At 43.4% G+C, this 20,827-nt stretch overlaps 3 protein-coding genes across 5 annotated transcripts in view; 1 reads left to right on the forward strand and 2 right to left on the reverse strand.

Moving 5' to 3' along the window:
- Positions 1-4,613, reverse strand: SOCS2 (suppressor of cytokine signaling 2). Of its 3 annotated transcripts, XM_086887759.1 has the most exons (4): positions 4,428-4,613; positions 4,131-4,284; positions 2,379-2,655; positions 1-1,479 (listed from the first exon to the last, which is right to left on the reverse strand). In XM_086887759.1, exons 3-4 carry the CDS (start codon positions 2,521-2,523, stop codon positions 1,031-1,033), a joined length of 594 nt encoding a protein of 197 aa, XP_086743885.1. In that variant the 5' UTR covers positions 2,524-2,655; positions 4,131-4,284; positions 4,428-4,613; the 3' UTR covers positions 1-1,030. The 3 variants fall into 3 exon arrangements, with proteins under 3 accessions (XP_086743885.1, XP_086743884.1, XP_086743886.1); XM_086887758.1 differs by lacking the exon at positions 4,428-4,613 and having other exon boundaries at positions 4,131-4,373; XM_086887760.1 differs by lacking the exons at positions 4,131-4,284; positions 4,428-4,613 and having other exon boundaries at positions 2,379-2,760.
- LOC111933695 (uncharacterized) overlaps positions 3,153-20,827 on the forward strand; it is a 23,276-nt gene continuing 5,601 nt past the window's right edge. The window contains exons 1-7 of the mRNA XM_086886287.1: positions 3,153-3,264; positions 3,388-3,582; positions 7,668-7,783; positions 9,576-9,656; positions 13,549-13,658; positions 13,956-14,029; positions 18,099-18,209. Coding sequence (XP_086742413.1) covers positions 3,153-3,264; positions 3,388-3,582; positions 7,668-7,783; positions 9,576-9,656; positions 13,549-13,593 — 549 coding nt within the window. The 3' untranslated portion in view covers positions 13,594-13,658; positions 13,956-14,029; positions 18,099-18,209. The remainder of the gene's footprint in view (positions 3,265-3,387; positions 3,583-7,667; positions 7,784-9,575; positions 9,657-13,548; positions 13,659-13,955; positions 14,030-18,098; positions 18,210-20,827) is intronic.
- MRPL42 (mitochondrial ribosomal protein L42) overlaps positions 20,504-20,827 on the reverse strand; it is a 7,049-nt gene continuing 6,725 nt past the window's right edge. The window contains exon 6 of the mRNA XM_023933396.2: positions 20,504-20,618. Within this exon, the coding sequence (XP_023789164.2) occupies positions 20,573-20,618 (46 nt within the window). The 3' untranslated portion in view covers positions 20,504-20,572. The remainder of the gene's footprint in view (positions 20,619-20,827) is intronic.

The raw sequence follows: 20,827 nt of genomic DNA on the forward strand, positions 1-20,827 counted from the left end.
TTGCGCACTTTGATTTACTTTATTGAGTAATCATCTGATAGCTACAATGGTGAATTGGAAGTTAAAAAATAAAATAAAATAAAATGAAATAAAAAGAAATAAAGAAAAAGAAAATAAAAAACAAGAAAAAGGTAAACCAACCCCCTTAAAAAAATCCACATCGTATTTCCCCACATTTTGGGAAACAGCCTGAAGAAAACATTCTACACTGTAGAAGACACATGTAACTGCTGAAATCCATGTCTTGACATTGAAATTGCAAGTCTGAAGCATATAGTTCTAAAGCCTCAACCAAAAGAGGCTTAATAATAATAGCATGGATACATCACCACTGTGAAGATGTTAACATGTTAAGGATTCTGGGATACCAATCTGGTATAATCAGCAATATACTGGGTTCCTGTGAAAGATGTAGCATTTCCTCTTAAGGTCAGCTTTCAGAGAACTTTGAAAAACAGTATTTTAGACTCATTATTTACAGTATTCCTTTGCTTACAGAAAAGCAGGAGAGTAGTTCAATAAAAACTGAATGCATGATCATTTTTCTGACTGGATTTGATTAGTTGCATAACTTTAGTAAGATTATCACAGTGTGATCTAGTTAAGCTTTTAGGATTATATGAACACCAGCACCAAATTAATCTTGGAATCAGAGAACTGAGATACTTGTAAACTCTCTTATGTCTCTGACCACTTATGAAGTCTCTCCCGGTCCCACTGCTTCAGTAAGCATTTGATAGCTAGTGCAGCATTTTATTGACAAAGCAACACAATCTGGACAGATTCCTGGCTTCTCTCTCCTCGCAAGAATAGTATGCCACCTTGTCAAACCCCCAAGGATGCAAACTAGGATTATTTTACATAAAGTCTCCCTTTGTAGCATCTGAAATAAAAACCTTTCCCTCAGAACTGCCACTGTTTTGATAGTGAATTCCATGCCGAGTTGTACAACTGGTTACTCAGTTCTTTGGCTGATTTAAAGAATTGCTTTCAAAAGTTACTCTGTGTTAGAGGCATTTAGAAAATATATTTATACCTGGTATTGATACTCTTTCAAGTACTCTTTTAGTCTTGTTGGTAATGGCAGCTCCCAGATCTGATTTGTGCTCTTGTTTATAGCTATTCTGCAGCGGTGTTGCAGAGATGGAGCAGACGTATAGAGGGGTTTGTTCAAGTAAAGATGAACTGTTCCATTTGAAGGTGTTTCAGTTCTATCCTTGCACATCAGAACATAGTACTCAATCAAATGCACAACGCTGTTGAACTGTTTAAGTCTAGATCTGACACAAGTGATGGAGTCCAGTCTAAACTTGCCATCTTGATATTCTATACGTAGATTGGTCGGTCCCGCTGATGTTTTTACCGATATAGTCAGTAGATACTCTGAATGCGAACTATCCCTAACCAAAAAGGTCCCTTCGGGGGCATCCTGTAACCTTTCTTTGGCTTCAGCAACAGTCATGTTGCCCCAGTACCATCCTGTTAAAAGATGAGAGAAAGAGGGGATTTGTTTATTCTTGTTTGTTTTAAAAGCTGCTCTGTGGCTGATATACTTCTGGTCACCTATTTCTTCTGTTGTTTGAAAGCCAAAGTCCTGCAGGCACAGTAAATTTTTATTTGCTATTTAAATTCATTTGTTTTACAATGTCTCGTTTTGACAGAGCCTTCCAGGTCACTTTTTATTTTCATATCTATGCATACACAAGCGCAAACTTTCGCGCAGAGTGCTGCGAGGCCGCCCCTGGAGCAGCAGGGACGCGTCCCGCGGCTCCCTGCTGCTCTCCCGCCGGGGCCAGCGCTGCGTCCGCAAGGCACAGGCTGGCAGCCCGCAGAACGCCCGCTCTGGGGAACTCGGAGTAGGCTGCTGTTGAAATGAGCTTTGTCTAGCTATCGAAAGCAGAGGGATAAGAAAAGAACTTCGGCGAGGTAGCTGCGGTCCTGGCGCGGCTGCGATAAAGACAAAAAGCCCTTCCCTCCGCCCGCAACCAAGCCCCGCGTCCTGCGGGGCCGGGCGAGTCGCCGCCGCTCCGGCGAGGGGAGCGCAGGTACGCGGGGCCGAGGGGATGCGGCGCCTCGGCCGCCCCGGCCGGCGGCAGCGCCCGGCCCTCTCCCGGCCGCAGATCCCGGGCTGCTGCCGGGGCGCGGCGCTGCCGGCGCTTTCGCTTCGGCCGCCGCAGTCCGCGGAAGGTCGGAGTCGTCGCCGCCCCTCTCAGCCGCGGGAACGCGACCTCGCAGCGCCGGGCGGCGATGGCCAGGCGTCGCACCGCCGTCCGGATCCCCTCTCGGCCCGGCGGGGATCCCCGCCAAGCCGCTCTGCCTCCCCTCGGACGGCGCCGCCGCCCAGGGCGCTTTCCCCCTTCCCGGCCGCCCGGGCTTACCTGCCCGCCGCAGCTCCTCCATAGCCGCGGCCAGCTGCTCCGCCTCACGGCACTCCTCGGCAACGGGCGCCGCCGCCCCGGGGCGCCCCCAGCGCTCCCCGGAGCTCTCCGCGCTCTCCAGGGACTCGGCGGAGCGCAGGGTCATGGGCGGCGGCGGCGGGCGCGGCCCCGCTCGCAGGCAGGTCGGGGGCTGCCGGCAGGAGAGGGCTCCGCTTCGCCGCCGCGGGCTTCAGCGCCGCGCCGGGTGCATGGTCCCGGCCCCCAGCCCGGGCGCCGCCTGCGAGCCGAGAGAGAGCGTGGTTAGCGGCGAGCCCCGCGAGAGGCGCTCCCGACGCAGAGCGTCTTTCTGGCGATCCCGCTTCGGAACTTCCCAGCATCCAGAGGAGGGACCCGAGGCGAGAGATCACCTCCCGGCGAAGCGGGGGAGGGACATCTCCTCCCCCCCGCCGCCCAGCCTGTCCTCGGCGGCGGCGGCACGAGAAGGTGGTCTCGCTTTATCGCAAAGGCGAACCCGCTGATGCCCCTCTCCCTCGGCTGGGGCAGGCGAGCCCGGCCGGCAGCTCTGGGGCTTTGGGGAGGAGGTCGTGGGGGAGAGCCGTAAAGGTATGAGAGAGGAGGGGTAAGCAGCAGCGCGGGGCGGAGGTCCCAGCCCCGGCGCTGCCCGGGTTTCACGCTGCGGGGCGTACGGACGGCGCGCACCGACGCCTTCCAGTAAGGTCATCCGCGAAGCCGTACCTCTAGGAACGGGAGCCCGGCGTGGGCCATGCTCCTGGGATGGGAGAGCTCCTTTCGGGCAGCGGGGTAAACGAGGAGCTGCGGGGCGGGTACGCTGGCAGCGCCGGCTCCGGGGGCTCGCCGGCCGCTTGGGAACGGAAGGGGCAGCGCGGTGGAGGACGCGCTATAATTAGCGCGGGGCAGGAAATATGCTTTTCCCGTTCTATTAAATGCTGATATTAGGGGGGAAAGAAAATTTAAAAAAATCTTTCCTCTTGGCTGAAACTAACGGGAGGGACAAAAACGAGCCTCTTCTCTCCTGGGAGCACCGTCACAACAGGAGCGACACAAAGCCAGGCAGTAGCAGCGACGGGGAGCCTAGCCGGTTTGGCCGGAGAGAAGGGACGGGGCTCACGGGGAAGAGCCGGAGCCCCCCGCCGATGCTTTCGAACCGGGCAGTCTCTGCCTGCGGGTGCGCAGCAGCCGCCAGGTGAGGGGTTATGCTGAAGTGGTTCCTCCCTTAACAAGTTCCGCAGCGGAGCTCAGAAACTTTTCTAAATTAGACTGTAGTGGCAACTGATAGGGTGTTCTGACGGGTTTCTATCCCAACATATGTAGGCACACACACACCTCGACAAAGCCCATCCCCTCCTTCCCCCGCGCAGAAGCTCCCGCCGCAGGCTCGGTGACCGGGGCAGGTGCGCCTGTCACCGGAGAGGCTGCGGGCGCCGGGCCGACGAGCGCAGGTGGGAGCAGCTCTGCCAGCGGTGTCCGGGCGCGACCCCTTGTGAAAGGGAGGCTCCGGGAGCGCCTAGCCGCTAAGCGCCGCCGCCACGGGAGTTCGGTGGGGACGGAAGGCTTGCGAGGCGGGGGACGGCTGGCTGCAGCCGGGGGAGCGCCGGGGCAGCCTGCCGCCGGCTCCGGGAGTGCCTCCATCCCGGCGGTCGGCAGCGCCGTACCGAGAGCGGGCGGCGGGCTGCCGCCTCTCGAAGCGCGGCGGGGCATCGGGCGGAGGGGGGCAGCGACAAGGGGACTCACCCGGGCTCGGCGGGATGGGGCTGGGGCCGTCGCTGCCGCCGCCTGGAGGTGGGACGATCAGGTTGTTCTAGGTCCCGGCGGCGTCGGGGGGCCGAGGAGACACAGCGCCCGCCGCCGGGGAGAAGCGTCGAGGCTGTGCTGGGGCGGACAGAGGCTGCCGGAGGAAGATGGTGCTCCTGGGGAAACAACACCCTCCGCTCCCCCCCCTCTCCCCGGCGCGGGCGGTCTGCTCGCCTTTGATTGCGAGGCGAGGGCATCCTGCCCCCGCCGCTCCCCCCTCCCGGGATGGTTACATACAAAGGCTGCTTTCCAGGAACTTTCCAGGAACCGCATCATGTGACAGGACCCGCTCCGGCGCCTCCGCCGCGATCGCGGCCAGCCGGGGCCGCCGCACCGAGCCGCCGCCCCTGTCACGCCGGGGCAGCGGTCGCCGAGCGCTGCCCCGCGGCCCCCCCGCCTCCTCCTCCTCCGCCCGCGGAGCCGCGGGCGACGCGCAGGTCAGTGCCCGGGGCTGCGGAGGGGCCGGGCCGTGCGGGGAGCCCTGAGGGAAGCGGGCGAGCGCGGGAGCTCAGCCGGCCGTCCCGGGGCCGGAGGGGCGAGGGGCGCCCGGCCTGCCCGGCGCCAGCAGCCGCGGGCACCTGAGCGCGGCGGCGGGGCCCGCCCGCAGGGCCGGGAGCGCGGCAGGGGCCGGTGCCAGCAGCTCTCTGCCAGGGACTTGCGGCGGCCGAAGCTCCTGGGACACCCCACCCTGGTCTCCACCCCCCTTCACCCTCCGGCGCTAAATACCTCGTTGCTACAAACAGCCAGTGCCCGCCGATGCGCGCGCCGATTTCCTCCCCCTCCCCCCTCTTTAAATTATTATTTTATTTATTTTTTTTTAATAACCACGAAGCTGTTTTTCGGCGTAAAGATGGTTGATTGCGTCGTGGGTGCTGCTCGGTAACCAGCCACCTTTCGCCGCTGCCCCGGCGGCCCCGAGCCGACTTTAGAAAGAGACACACACAGAGGGAGGGGGGAAAAAAAAGGAAAAAAAAAAAAAGAGAAAGAAAATAGGGGAAACAAAGCAAAAGTATCCGTAATAGTCTCACCCCGGCCCTTGGCTGAGGGTCAGAGCTCCCTGCAAATTGCACGGGGGTGTCTAGGAGGGAGAATTGAGAGGAGAAGGATTAAAGGGGTGTCTTTTTAAAGATTTCAGAAAAGAAATCCTAACCTATAAAATAATAAAATATAATATCTTTAAAAAATCGGGGCGGGAGGGGGGAGGGAGCCTTTGTTATCAGAGGGGTAAATGAATATGTATTAGGTTGGACTGTGGCTGAGGGAGCAGGAGCAGCTCCCCTGCACAGGGAAAGCTCCCACACTGAGACACTGCCTTGGGTCGCACTCCTCAGTAACGTCTGAAATGCAACGTTTCTTTAAAAAGAAATAAAAATAAGGGCTGAGAAAGGATTAAAAAGCCTGAAGGATTTTGTAACAGTTATTGCTTATAATTCTTAAGCACCAGGGGAAATGAGAATTAATAGTTACCTTAAAAATCGAGTTCTGTATTTAGTAACTAAGTAAATTAATCTGAGAAAAAAAAAATCTACTTTGTTAAGTGAAATATCGGTCAGTATGATTTCATCTGTTTGTAATGCCTGGGTGCTTTTGAATTTAATTTATTCAGTTTATGAAAAAAAGGTGGTTTTAATCACTGGCAGCAGCACAGATTTAAAATGAGGTCTGAGGAACAAACACGGGCTTTCTTAAGCATTTTCAAAAATGGTTTAAAACAATTTAGGTCTTGAAGGTCATTCTTGTTCCTGTTTTTGTCTGTGAAGTTCAGATAGCCTCAGATGCAGCCTCCAGTGACGGCTGTGGAATCCCCACTAAGTTTTTTTATTGGATAGATGTGGAAAAGGGAGAGAATAGGTTTGTGCCCCTTGAAATTTAGTTGACAGTTCAACTACCTGTGACGTGAGATCTTGCAAAAAACCTCCATTACTTTTTCAGAATGGCACTGACTTCACAATGTTCAGAATAACAATAAAAAAATAATACAGATCTATTTTTATTACTAAAATAATTCTATATATGTAGGCAGAGAGCTTTTGCTCAAAAATATGTTCTTCTGATACCATAGTGTTCAAATTAAGGCTATTTCTTTGAAGTTCACTAATGCATCTTGGAGAAAAGGAATACGTCTTGTCTAGATGCAAAGTTGCTTTTTTACAGCTTTGCTGTAATTCTCTTTTCCTATGTTATTTTATTAATGAGATTTTTATGTGGATAATATCTCAAGACTTCCTTTGCTTCTGCTGTTTGTTCGTCACTTGAAGTCGTAATAATTTGTTTCTAAAACCACAGCCGGCTGCTATAAAGGCAGAGGGAGGAAGACCACGATTTATGTGGTGAATGAGAAACAAGAACAGAAGAATGTAATAAATGTTTGTTACTTAAAACTTCAGATATTGTTATGAAAAAGGTAGCATAAAAATTAAATAGGCAGTATATCAGCAGGATCTTTCCGAAACAGAGTTCTGTTATTTTTTTTCATGAGTACTTATGTCTCTTAAAAATAGCACTAAATATCTGATAAACTTACAAGAGTAATGAAATTCAAACTTAAAAACTGCAAATTGATCTTTAAATGACAATACTGGCGCCTCATAAGAGTGCTCTGGTTCACAGTTACCTTTTCTCTCTGCCTTGAGACATCTGAAAGTGTTATAGGTTTGGTGAAGTACATTTGTATTTTACTGTTCCTTTCAACAATGTTAGTTGCTCTTTTTCTCCTCTGTCTGCATGAGTCTTCCATACAGTCACAGGAGAGAAAAGAAATAGTTGTAAGGGTAAGAAAGGGTGATTAATTAAATTACTTTTGGGACTATGGGTTGTATGTAGTGCATGAAACTACTTAAAGCTACTTTTTAGCTTCTTTGGCACTGGGATATTTAATACAGGTTTGGTCTGAGTGAAGAGTTTTACTTTATAAAAATCAGAATGGAGTAGGAGAAAGATGTGAAATGGAGAAAGAGGGAGCAGACTCAGAAAACTTAGCTTTCCATTGTGTAAACAAAATAAGGTTTTTTAATCTGCCACATAACAAACAAACAGTAATTCTTCTAGTCACTAGTACAAAAACTATATACAAGTGGGAATTCAAAATTTTTATGTACAATTCAAACCAAATGCTTTATTCGTCTTTAATCTTTGTGTTTTGGGGTAGCACTTCTAGAACAAATATTGCTGTACATATACAAATATGAATGCTTCTGAGCCAGTTTTAGAGGCATATCATCCAGCTGGAGATGAAAGGCACAAACTTTAGCAATCCCTATTTTTTTCCTGATACTTTCTACTATTCATAAATGTTGGTTCTGACTGTATATCATCTATATAGTAGATATTTTAAATCAAGTTTTATATTAGTAGTGAAAATACTAGCATTAGGAGTTCTTGACAATCACAAGCAGAATATGTTGTTTCTGACAACTTCAAATGCATGTGCTCAAGACAGGGAAGGATGAGTGAATTTATTTTTTATTTTTCCTTTAGGCAAAGATCCCTTTCATGACCAAGGAAGGAGGCAACAACATTTTTACAGTCTTGTGAAGCGCCTGTTACTAGAAATGATTTTCACTTTGTTCCTGAAAAGTATGCCAAGTTTACTGGTGAGCTAGTATGCTGATTTATTTATATAATATGATGTGAGCAGAGGGGGAGTAATGTGTTTTTGACTCAGCTGATTTTGCTAGATTTGTTCCCATTCACTGAAAGGATTTACTGATTTATTAGGGTAGATTTACCTAGCTACCTGGAAGAATACAAGGGGCCTTTCCTTGCTCTCTTCATCCTTAACTTCTCAAAGATGCAGCACAGAACATACATTATCCATGGCATACCATTTGGTTAGTTAAAATCACCTTCAGTTAAAAGGACAGCTATTGCTTATCACATACATCTACTAATTGACCATGTTTTAAACTGAACTGGTTTAAACAACAATGTTTATTTTACCTGAACTGGTCTAAATAACAATGTACAGCTGCCACGGTTTCTCCCTGTCCTGGGATTGCAGTCTGGTTCTTGAGCAGAGAAATATGAATATTGAGCCTTTAGCTCCAGGAAATTGGAATGAGTTAATTGTAACTCCACAGCATGAACAAGGTCTGCAATGTGAACTCTTAGAGGATTAGGAGAAAGGTTTGATTATTTCACAGAGCTCCTAAAACATACTAGATAAAACATAGAGAAAACAAATATTTTAGTGTATGGGATCACTCTGCTCTTTCCAGCTGCCTGTGGAACAGAATGTTTTGATGAAATAGATTAAGATTTATACCAAACAGTTTTACTCTTTACCAGCTGCCACTTTATTTCCTGCCATTTTTATCTATTCACACGTGAATGCTTTGCCTTTCTTGATAATATATACTTATAAAGGACAATAACAAAAGAATTCAGTGAATAATTTCTATGAATCGAGAGGTGCTTTAAAAGGAAACCAGCACTTGTAATTTAAAAGTAAACATCAAAAGATGGCACCAAGAGAGTAATACTTTGAAATAACATCCAGCTTCTTTTCTTTCAGAGAGAGTTGATAAACAGAAGGATCATTCCCTTTGGTTCAATGTAGACAATCACTGACAAGCACAAAACTGACCACAAAGAGGTGGTATTTAAGTCCATCTTTCATCTCATCCTGTGCTATCTAATAACTAAAAGTTAAGGCCTAAACAACATTGAGTAAGAGGTCACCTAGACACTTAGGATCTTCAATGAAAATAATTAAATGTAGTGTTTGCTTAATTTCTCCAATTTACTATTTACAAATTAAGGTAAAACAAAAATAACATAAAAATACTTTGGATAGGCATGTAAAGGAAAAATAGAACTTGGTGACGCAGGGTACTAAGTATAAAAGAAAAGATCATTTACACAGAAGTTTTTTACTTTGTTATGTTAGGCTTCTTTATAAATAGCAGAATTCTGGTCTATCACTATATTATTTTGTGAATTATTGACTTTCACTCTGACTGAAACTAGCTAAATATTGCTGCAAGTTACTGGAGAATGAGTTGTAAATATACGTGTTTTGATAGCATTTTCTTCCCATTCATGCTTCCTTCTCATGAACATGGTAGAAAAAAGGACTGGTAGAAAGGACCATTTTTAATACAGTCTTTTCAAACAACTACTAGGAGAATATTTGATATGGATTTTAATACTCAGATTATAGAATAAAATGCTGTGACTGTAATATTTATTTACCTTTTTTGGCTGAGAAAGAACATATAGGTGTATATGTGCACTATACCTATGCACACGCATGTTCAGAACCACGCTCCTTGAAGTTTTGGAATTTTTAGAGAAACATACACGCTTGGGTTTTTTTTTTCTTTTGGAAAAATCCTAGAGATAGCACAGCTGAAAGCACTGTGAAATCTTGCATTCTCCTCCTAGATGCTGCCAGAAAAAACAAGCCTTTTATGCTTGAGGAGGCTGGAGATGTTTTTCTGCCAGTTGCAAGTCCTACGCCTCAAAGTAAGAGAGAGCAAGTAATGTCTGTGAAAAAAGTTTTCCTGACAGACAGCATGAAGGCAGCTCTCCTATGCTTTGCCAATCCATAAGTAATAAAGTTCTTTTGTTGGCAGAGAGTCAGTTTTGAAGCTAACAAGGAAAACTAAAACAGGTGATGCAGTGGCTATCTCTAAAAGGGAGATTTTTTGAGTGAAAAGTAAAGTGAAGCAGAAACTGGGTTATGTGTCTCTGAATAAATGGCCTCCCATCAGAAAAAGATTAATTTTAAATCACTGTTCTAGTTCTTATATTAAGGATAGTTTAATTCACCCAGAGCTATTTGGCCTTGAGGATGAATTCCTACAATTAAGTGTTTATGATTGAAAGTGCTGCCATGGAGAGCAGACAGATGAATATCATTTTAGGAGTACTGTGAATCATTAAATGAGTTGTAGAACCTTTTTCTGGGCATGACCCACTTTTAAATTTCAGGCTAAGGCTATAATAGACTTCAGCATAAGGCCTGACGTGTTGCTGTACTTAGAAGTTTGAATAACAGGATAATCAATGTTTACTAATGTATTTATATAACTTTAAACTTCTTAAAGTTAATTGAAAATACTTTGCCTGTTGTATGTGAATCTGCTGCTGGGCTTAAATACATTTTTCAGATTAGTGCATTAAGTGTTAGTGTCAGGTAATGAACTTAACCTGCCTCTGATGTGTTGGCTTCTTTTGGCTCAAGATAGGCATGGCTGCTTTCCCTGGTTCAATATAAAGAGAGGCTGAATATGGAATGTCATACAAACCTGGACAGATGACAAGAAAACAGCGCTAGCTGCCAGCTACCTTCTCTCTGTTTGTCAGGATTAGTGCTTGCTTTTTGTCAGGATGGCTCAATGCATCATCCTGTACCTGACTGGCATACTGGGAGGACGTAAACTGAAATACTGGCCAGACAGGCTGGCAGTTTTTAGGCTCGGGAGAGGAAGCAGACATAGTGCTACTCTTTCTGGTTAAGGAAAGAGCATTGGTCCACAGCTCGCCTTTTCTTGGCACAGCCTGCCCATTCCCAGAATCGCTTGCTCCTCCTGTAAGCAGTTTTTCCAGGTATGTGGAAATTAAAGCACAAACAGCAGTGGATAAAATTGGACAGGCTGCTTGAAGCAGTATCCCCCCTGTACTGTACTCAAAACCATCCTGTGGCTCTGACAGAGCTCTGCCTGCAGCAGAGAAGAGAAATTACCTGGTGCATCTCCTCCTCAACAACTTCAGCTTTCAGACTGGTGTTTTAAGAACAGCCCCAGTTTCAGAGTGGCTCAAAACTGCCATTGATCAGGAGCAGCCTTGTGAGCTGTTTGGTCATGAGGTGGCAATTCTGTCCTGAGGTGGGGGGAACGGCCTGTGGGGACAGTAATGACTCCTTCAGCCATCTGATTTTAATCCCTTACCATATGTGACTTGAAGTCCTTAGATGCCCTCTACTGCCATATACCAGAATTAACAGATGGCTCTGTGTAACCAAATTCTGATTTGCTTAAGTTTGTTGTTATCTCTCTGTCTTTATAAATGAAGAGAGGAGGGAAAATAATATCCATAATTATTACAAAATATGCAAAGCGTTTTCTAAAGTGTGAGTTTGGGCTAGACGTATTTTCTGACTTTCAGTGCGATTGCCCTATATTTCAAAATTTAACACTAATTTTAGTAGTCTCTTCGGAGCTCATTTCTCTGATAAATTATCCCTCTGTGAATAAATGTGATCTGGAAAGACGCCTGAGGCACAGCAGAATTTTTTCCCCAGCATTTCATGCCACACGATGCTAGACAGAAGGAAGCTGCAAAACCTGCTGCTGTAGATCAGCCTTTGTTCTGGTGAGGAAGGAAAGGATGCATTTAGCCATCAGACGTATCTTTCACGTAAGACAGAACAGCAGGTAAGAGTGTACCTAAAATGGAACAAGAATGAAATTTCAGTCCTTCCTTTGCCTGTGTTATGACAGATTTTGTGTGCTGGCAGGCACAAAGCAATCCTAAGTCAAACAGAACTAATCTTGGAGAAAATCACTCTCCAGGCTCTTAAGAATCAAGTGGCTCTGTGGTGCTTGAGCTTTAGCTGCGTTGGGTATGTCAACTCCTTTTCCTTCTAGAAGGAAAAGCCAGCAAAACAATCCCACCTTTAATTCCCTGTCCCGGGTTCCTATTGCTGATTTGACTGAGTGGGTTTGGTCTAAATTAGCAGCTATGTATTGTGCACATTTTTAAACATGCCTTACCTTTCCTGAGGAGAATATTATTTCTTTCTACTCTGAGTGTTTGCTGGTGATGTTACAAATAGATGCAGGTGTGGCAGAAGGGAGCATGAGCTTTCCAGTGGAACATGTGACAGCAGGGACCTGTTCCAGGTAAATGGAGGACACACAGAGGACCTCTGCCAGGCCAGTAAAAAACTTGAGCTCATGAAGGATACAGCTTTCACACTGTGCTGTCTTTTCCCTCCAGTACAGTCCTCTACTTTCAGGTACACTGGTCTAGAATATGCTGCTTACATTTTTCAGGAATTTTTATAATTTTTCCAGAACATAATCTCAAACTAACATAACTCCATAACAAAACCTTATTATGAATGGGGGCTTTGTTCTTGGAGACTATTTTTGAAAATGCCAGGTTATCAGTTAGCCTTTGCATAAAAGGCTGAAACATGAATTTGTTCATATGCCTTTGTTTCAGCATATTCATTCCTTCAATTCCTCTCCCCACTTTCTCCAAGAAATACATAGAGCTCTTCAAGTCCTCCTAGCAGGTGGGCTGTGTAATGTTATTATATAGGTGACAAACCTAGAAAGCTTTACCAATTTATACCACCCAACAATGTAGTTCATTGCATGTATTTTTATTAGATCCTCACTTTCCCAATTTCTTTAAGGGCATTTCAATTTTTCAGTGGCTTTTTTTCTTCCCGTATCCATCAGGGAGTGAAATCATGTGTCCACAGAATGTAAATAACAGCTGTCCCTACTCAATTTGCATTTATATGCTTAGCACTTAAAAATAGCTCATTTCTAGAGGTTTTCACAATCTATTCAAAATTTCTTCTTAGTCAGAGGTACTAGTGAGATGTTAATGAAATCCCTTTGGACTGGCTGATCAAAAAGGCGCAGCAACAACAATGAAATTCCTCAAATAACTGATCAGTTATGCTCCTGAGTTACATTTCAGCAATCAACTGAAGTGTGTCTTTTCAATCTCCTTGGGCATTTTAAGATCAGATCCTTGGGCTGCTCTAATTGCTCTAAGGGGGCTAAATACACCAGGTAAGGAGATTAATGGTTAAAAAAACCTCTGCTGAACTGATAGGGTATTCCTAGCAAAATTAATTTATCGTACAAGAACAGCTAAACAGGGGGGAAAAACCCAAGAAACAACACCTGGCAAGGTGTTTTCAAGGGAACAGCTTATTTTCCAGTGTCACAGATCTTTGAATAAACAAACCCCTTAGGCCCTGAGAATAACTGCAAAACAGCTCTTTGGTTTTTATACTACTATTTTCTTCTGTTGACATTTCATTAATCCTGAAGAGGATACACATTTTTATTTATTAATGCCTAAATGAAGATTTTAAGAATTATGTCCAATTACTGTGGGTTTTTTTCCTCCAGAAAACTTTGGAAGCCTTTCATTTCATTATTTTGCCAAGTGTCTCAACTTCAACCATTTCTTCAGATTTCTTTGATCCTCTGAACTGAAAATTACAGAACAATGACATTTAGTGACCTTTGGTATAGTTAATTTACTCCAATGTTGACTGTGTAAGAAGATGCTTGCTCCCAAATCCAGATTTGTTTGGTGTTACAGAAATGCACTTTCTTCTCTGCATATTTGTTTATTCAGAATAAAAATTCCTTTATTTTTACAGGAGTCTCAGCTGGGGCATCTCTGGAGACTCTGGACTGGTGACTGAAATTGTTTAGAAAAGACTAATTATGTGTGTGAATTGCTGCTATGCATAAACCTGTGTTAAACTTGGTAAGACTCTGGAAAGACAAAAGTAATCTAAGATCAGGTCATCTCTAAAAATGCTGTGGGTTCACACTACCTGATTTCAGAGGGCAAGCTTGTATTTCTAAATTAAAAAAGAATGTCCCTGATGTCAAGAAGGACTTATACTGGGAACATAAGAGGAATATATATGGCTTATATTCACTAGCTGGGCTAGTACCCTTGAGAGCAGATTCCCATATTCACATTCCACAGTCCTTGGACTCTTTCTGGTGCCCCTCTAGACCCAGTGTGCAATTCTTATTTTTCTGTGTTATCTTTCAGTTTGAAGTTCGTGAAATGATGGGAAGCTGTCCTGCAGCCCGTGAGAAGGGTGCTCTCCTAGCATCAAAGTGAGGGTACGTGTTGTATGTTCTGGGATGTGGTAAGGCTGGAGGGCACAGCCAGCTTGGGTGGTTTAGAAGAACACGTCTCGTGGAGTCAAGCGAGATGTGACCTTGGGAGTGATGCTTGGGCTGCCCCTGCAGCAGGGGGAAGCCACTGCTTTCAGGAGGGCTTGTGGGACAGGGGGAGGCAATGAGGAGGTGTGGGAGCAGCAGCAGGTGCTGAGCTTGCTGCCAGCCTGCCACGGTAACAACGTGCCCCGAGGGATCCTGAACACCTCTCTGCTGCCTGCGCCACCTCGGGGGTGGTAAAGCCCAGGGTCCTGGTTTCCCCTGACACAGTTACACACGTATTTCCACTGCAGAATAAATGCAGCATTGTTAAAGAAATACAAGGCTTTTCCTGCATAATTTCCACAAAGTCATAAGTGAAAATCTTGATCCTATTGAAACAAAACACTCACCTAGTTCTAACAATTCATTGTCCCTGGATTGGACAAGGCATGGCTCAGCACTGTGAAGGTACTAACCACTGCTGCTCTTCTCTTCACAGGCCATTGTGTCACCTTTCAGCCTTACCAGTGGCCTCTTTGGGCTCACTTCAAATCTTTCTCCAACAAATATGGCCATATAAAGTCAGTGAATTGTAACCCCATGTAGCAAACACACTGCATGTTTCTTTCAGTATTTTAATACAAATATATGCTCTAGAAAGGGTTTTTCTCCATCATTTTCCTTTCCTCTGCTTATGATGAATTTCCCATGAATTTTATTTGCTCTGTGCTTCTACTCTGGACAGGAAATCCTTTTTTCTTAATCTAGTTCTAAATTTTGTGGAACTTGCTACCACTCCATCTCTAATGCCAGGATTTTAACTGTACAAAAAAATCGCTTGGGGGAAAGGGAATTCTGTAAACATCTATTCTTGGAAAATAACAAATGGACCCATACTGAAACCAGTCAGTATTAAAAATTACAAAATAAATTTTGAAAAGGATATGAAGCCTTATGCTGCTTATACCAACCAACCAACCAAATGTTAACTAATCAAGGGTCAAGGAAATCTTTTTCCTAGCATTTGTTTATTATTCTATAGAAATTATCAGTTTGTCTTAACTAAAACAAAGGTGAAGACCACTCCTGCAACACAGCTTTGATGCAGTGTAACTCCTACAGACACTGACTTCAGAAAAACAGTACTTAGCATATTACTTGTTTAAACAAATCAAGTACATTTGAATGAGAAACTAGCAGTGTTTAAAACAAGAAACTTGAGCAGTGTTTGAAAAAGTTGGTGCTAATGACTAGGAGTGTTTAAGAAACACTAATCTTTGCATGAAACTAGTAAGCTCTGTTTTGTTACCATTAGGGAGTAGGAAATACATGTTTGTACAGGAGGGTCATGCTTCAATAGTTTAATCTTTTACTTGGGTTAATTTTTATTCAACATGGTAATGGCATAGTGCAATAACTGTTCGCTGTTCATTTAATTTTTCTCTGTAACTTTCATGGTCAACATTTTATTAGTTTTAGCAGAAGAGATGCTTAAAAACAGTTCTTGCAGATTTATTTTTTTAATCATCTCACATTTTGCTGGTAGGGAGATCCTTTTGCCAAGGAATTAAACTTTGGTAGCAGTCAAAACTGGTCTTACTTAAAAAGGTAAACTGTCTCTGACCTGACACTGTTTTTCATCTTGACAAGCAGTAAAGTTGAATATAAGCACAACTTCTTTCTGTATTTATGTTTCATAAAGACCAGTTGGCAAAACTTCTTAGTTCTACTGGCTGTGCCAACACCTTGTATTATCTCTACACAATGAAAAACTTCTTGATACATTGATTATCACTTCTCATCTACATTATGACCCTTAATAAAGTGTATGTCAGGCCACAAACTTCTACTTCTCCAGAAGCCATGAGATGCAAAATTGCTGACCAAACATGCAGTTTAGTTCATGCAGCTTCCACATACTTCTCACTGTCTGATCTGCCGTGTTCCAAAAGCTGTAGTTCTACACAGTGGAACTAACATTCTGTATCAATTGTGTTTAATGTTTCAGATAATTCCATGCAAAATTCACAGTAAATCATAATTTATCATGTTTGTTTTTGCAGAAGTACCTAAAGATAATAGTTGAAATCGTAGGCTCCTTTTATAAGAGATGCCAGAAAGATACATAAATAACTTATTTCTCCAAACAGCTTATTATTTCTAGCATTAGAGGGTTGATTAAATACAAGAGAGATTAAAATCTCATACACAGTGTACATTTACAAATTTAAATGTGTGAATTACTCTACATAGAAAACCAAGAGCTCTTATATACAGACTACATACTATTGAAGGCTACCAGAAACACCAAAAATATTTTTATCTGAATTCTAAGAGAATTTTGTATAGATGTGCTCCTAAAAAAAAAAAAGAGGGAGAGAAAGGCCCCAATACCCAATATAGATATCTGAATCTCATCTTCATCCTTCCTTCACAGAAAAGGAAAATGCTTCTCCAGAGAACAATTATATGACATATTCTAGACAATAAAATATTAAAATAAGATCAACTGCCTAGTGCATGTGCTTTTCCTGTGCCGACTGACCATAAGGGGAGCCTGTGAAGATTAATTCAGGTTTAGATATCTAATTAGTATCTGTCTCAATCTTGGAGATAACCCCAATTTTTATGTATTGTAGGTACACAATTTATTCCTTTATACTGGTGACTAGTGGGTTTGCTCTAGGTCAATTTTGTTATATTGTAGCATTAAAATAAAAGATACATCTATTACAGATGAGGAATGCAGTCTACATCTGTTTGATCTCTCCATTTTATAACTTTGTATTGACTTTGAGGATGGAATGAGCATGTGAGAAATTACAGCGGAGAAGCTGCTAAAATTCATAGAGACTGGAGTAACTGAGACATGCAGTGCTGGCTTTTACAGGCAGTCAGTACTGTGACTTATAATGACCCACCACAACGATTTATTGCGGTACAGCAGAATTTGGACATGACAGGCGAAGTTCAGACCTATTTCAACAGCAGCAAGAGATGTGTTTCCCATAGAACTTAACAGCTGGAGGGGTGGGGAGGGAGGGGAGGAAGGATGGGTGGGCGGATGGGCAGGGGGTAACTGCTTCCTCCACTGTAGTCATGGGGAAGTGAAACAAACTCGTGACACTTGTCACATGGGTCCCATTACTGCCCCACTAGCGACTCATTTTTTCCCCCAAGACTGGGATGGTGGAGCTCCTTTTTGTCTCTGAGACACGCTACAAAAGTTAAAGCAAGCAGGCAAAAGCCCTTTGACTGGCAGCTGGGGAGCTGCTTTCCCCGCAGCGGTGCCAGTGTCAGTGCGGGCGCGCTGCTGCTGCCTCCCGGCGGTGCCGCGCAGCACCTCCGCCGGCACATGCCCAAGGGAAACACCCCTCCTAAAAGCACCCCAGTCCTTTTAACCCGGGCGTCATCAGAGGAGGGAGAAGGATTCTTTTCACTAAGGCACCAAGGTTAATTGAACTGCGGTTGAAACGGTCCGAATTCCTGTTCGGGAGCACTGGAACAGGCTGCCCACGGAGGCTGCGGAGTTTTCTCCTCCGTAGCTATTCCAAATGCACCTACCTGGCTGTGTGCTCGTGTCACCTGCTGCAGGTGACCCTGCCTTAGCAGAAGCACTGGATGATGTGTGCTCTCTGCAAGGTCCCTTCCAAACCTAACAATTCTGTGTTTCTGCGAATTAAAGCAACATTTTTGATACGTGACCCAAACGGAGTTTTCCCACGGCATGCAGGACAATCAAGGCCTGAGGAGACTTTTACAGACACATTTAAGAAACAAAAATTCCTCAGTCAGATGTACCCAACTGTCTACTATCCACAGCAACGAGCCTAAAACGCTCTGGAACACTCAATAGCTACTAGACACAAAGCAAATGGCCAAGTGCCCAAACTTGGAAACAAAGTGGCAGAACAGACTTAACATTGCAAATTTTACGCAACTTAAGTTTTCAATTACAAAGAGCAAGGGCAACAGAAAACAGAAATCCCAAACTAACATTCTAATTTTTATTTTTTTTTTTTTTAAATAGACACGGAATAATAATCAAGTGGATGAAATCTGAATTCCAAGCTTTCAAGTGAAGAGAAACAAAGACAGTTGTTTGAGACCTAAGAAACCAGGAAGAGAGCTTCAGATTACGGTGAGAGTAGTATTTTAATTGTGTCATGCCTCAGGTAACCTAGGAAAAAGACTTAGTAAAAGAAAACACAATAAGATTAAAAACAGCAACACAATGCAGGGAAAGATTGTTTTAAAACATCAATGTTATGAACTAATAACAAAAGAGCATAGGGTACATGTAGTGAACATGTGCTTTAGACAGTTTTCAGCCACTGGTCAGAAGAGGAAGTACTTTAAAGACAGCAACCAAGCACATCATAGATTTTTAGCTCTCAAAATGCCTGAAAAGCATCCAAAAGTGTTTGGGAAACATTGTTATTTCTACAGTGATTGTGGATGCTTTATCACAAACAGGGTTTGACAGGCAAGAACAGACAAATGTCGTAAATGAAGGTTTGTCTGTAAAGCATGATTTCTTAGCAGCATTAGGCAGCAGCAGTAAGCAAAAATATGGAGAAAACATTGGGAGAAAATAAGTTTAAATTAGTCCAAGGGTATCTCTTCTTACACTGAAGTCAAATGGTGACAAATTAGGTCTCAGCATTCCAAAAATAAAGGGGACTCAATTTTATGCATTGGAAAATAATAAAACACTACACGAGATGTAAGCTCACTTATACACCAGAGTCCTTACCAGGTACCACAAACTGATGAACGTACCAAAATTTGTTGTACTACAAATTACTACAATCTATTAAAAAAATACTCTTTCTGGCAGAAAAAGCCATGCTAATGTTCATGCGATTGAACTTACAGCGTTAAGCAGCCATCCTTCACAGAGACCCCACGGACATGACTTCGCAACAGATTTATTATGTGAGCAACATACTATTAATAGGGAGCCACAGTAATTTGGCTAATGTTGGCTTGAGCACGGACTCTGATATCTTATAAGCACAACAGAGCAAAGGAGCAAAATGATTTCATGCTCTGCCATGATAAACCATTATCAGCTACCCAGCATTCAGTTAAAAATGCACTGACACTAGTTTTCTGTAAAAATTTCCACAGGTATTTAAAGGCAGTTTTTTTACACACATCCAATCTTGCTTTTTTCACAAATAAAGGATGTTCAAGGGAAAAAAGATTGTTCAATAGTATCTTTAGAAACTAACAGTTTCTCAGCTTCTCAACTGAGAAGATGAGTGGTACTCAACTTCTAGCAAAATCTGTAGAAAAACACACACTGGCAAAATGACACTAGACTATCAGAAGAAACAAACCCCTTCCTAGGTTATCCAAATTGCTTTGGAACAGAAATGCAATAAAAAAATATGATGTATATGAGATAATTATTTTCTGATTATTTAGAAGGATCTACTAAGAAGGCTTTATGAAGTTACTGGGATCTCTGCAGTGGCACAATGTTCTGAGCTAGCCCTTCCTATCAGAGGGCTGATGCCTAAAACTGTAGACGGGAACAAAGGTTTTTTTCCTTTTCCTGAAGGAAAAAAATGCCACATGACAAAATATTACAACAGGAAGTAACATTTATGCACTACAAAATGCTAAAGCAATGAAGTAGAATCAGACCAAGTTTTTTGGTTTAAAGCTTTTTATGTAATAAAGGGTCAATCCTTCCTCCTTGGTACTCTACAAACAATGGTGATTACCTCGCTGATATAAACAACTTCTACTGTGATACAGCTATTCCAACTCATGAACATAGCATCCTCACTGGGTGGTAGGTGGGGTGGGATTAAACAAACAAAAAATCCCCCCATGAACCACGAAAACGCACAGCTCTGATATTTGAGAATGCTGGATGATTTAGGAAGGGCAAGTTGCTGTATCTTGGATGCTAAAAACTAACCAAATTAGCCAGTTTTCCATACACAAATATAGGCTTAAATACAATCACTTGGCTGATGTAGAATTAAACATGGAACCAGGTATCTTGCAAGCGTAACAGAAGAAGGAAAACTATTTGTTTTCACAAATACCTCATGTATTTTTCATAAATACTATTTCATTAAAACTTCAGTATTTAAGCTCACCTACAGTTACTAGATTCCTTGAAGAAAAAAAAGTACTATCCTACTCAAAACCATCAAACCCTAACAGTCCATTTCTAGACTTCCCATTTTGACACAAGACTTGTATGGATTCACTTGACCAGTGATGAGCCTCTGACCTCTTGAATTTAATCAGAGCACTCCAACCCTGTTACATCCTGTTCTAAGACTAGTCCATTTGGTGACCAGGAATGCACAATTGCTTCCACTGACTTCCTGTTTTGTCAGTGCCCTTTCGTTGTTTTTAGTAGAAAATAACAGTGAAATTAAATTAAGCATGTTCTGTTACAGCCAAATGTGACACTTTCTATAACTTTTATTTCCAATCAAAATTAACAGCAAAGTCCTGATGAACAAGAAATTTTTGCTATCGGTCTTTAGGAGGATTAGGATTCTTGCGTCTTCTATGATACCTAAAAGAAAAAAAAAAAGGTTGCAATGAATGCAAGCTGTGGACAGCCTTTATTTTTGTGGTATTTCTGCCCCCAGTGAGTGATCTGAGGTTACACAAGGAAGTGAAATACGAGATACATGAGCACAATCCATCACCACTCTTTAGATGTCACTCTGTTGTTTGTGGAGTTACATAATGCTACTCATTTCTATTGCTACATCTGCTAAA

The sequence above is a fragment of the Cyanistes caeruleus genome, chromosome 4 (assembly GCF_971803275.1).
Source record: "Cyanistes caeruleus chromosome 4, bCyaCae1.hap1.1, whole genome shotgun sequence".
NCBI lineage: Eukaryota > Metazoa > Chordata > Aves > Passeriformes > Paridae > Cyanistes > Cyanistes caeruleus.

What these genes read in the sequence shown, in the direction of transcription:
- SOCS2 (XM_086887759.1), bottom strand. Translation starts at nt 2,523, where the DNA reads ATGACCCTGCGCTCCGCCGAGTCCCTGGAGAGCGCGGAGAGCTCCGGG. An exon ending in GGAGGAGCTGCGGCGGGCAG is followed by an intron (nt 1,480 to 2,378) that starts GTAAGCCCGGGC and finishes ATCTTTTAACAG; the next exon opens with GATGGTACTGGGGCAACATG.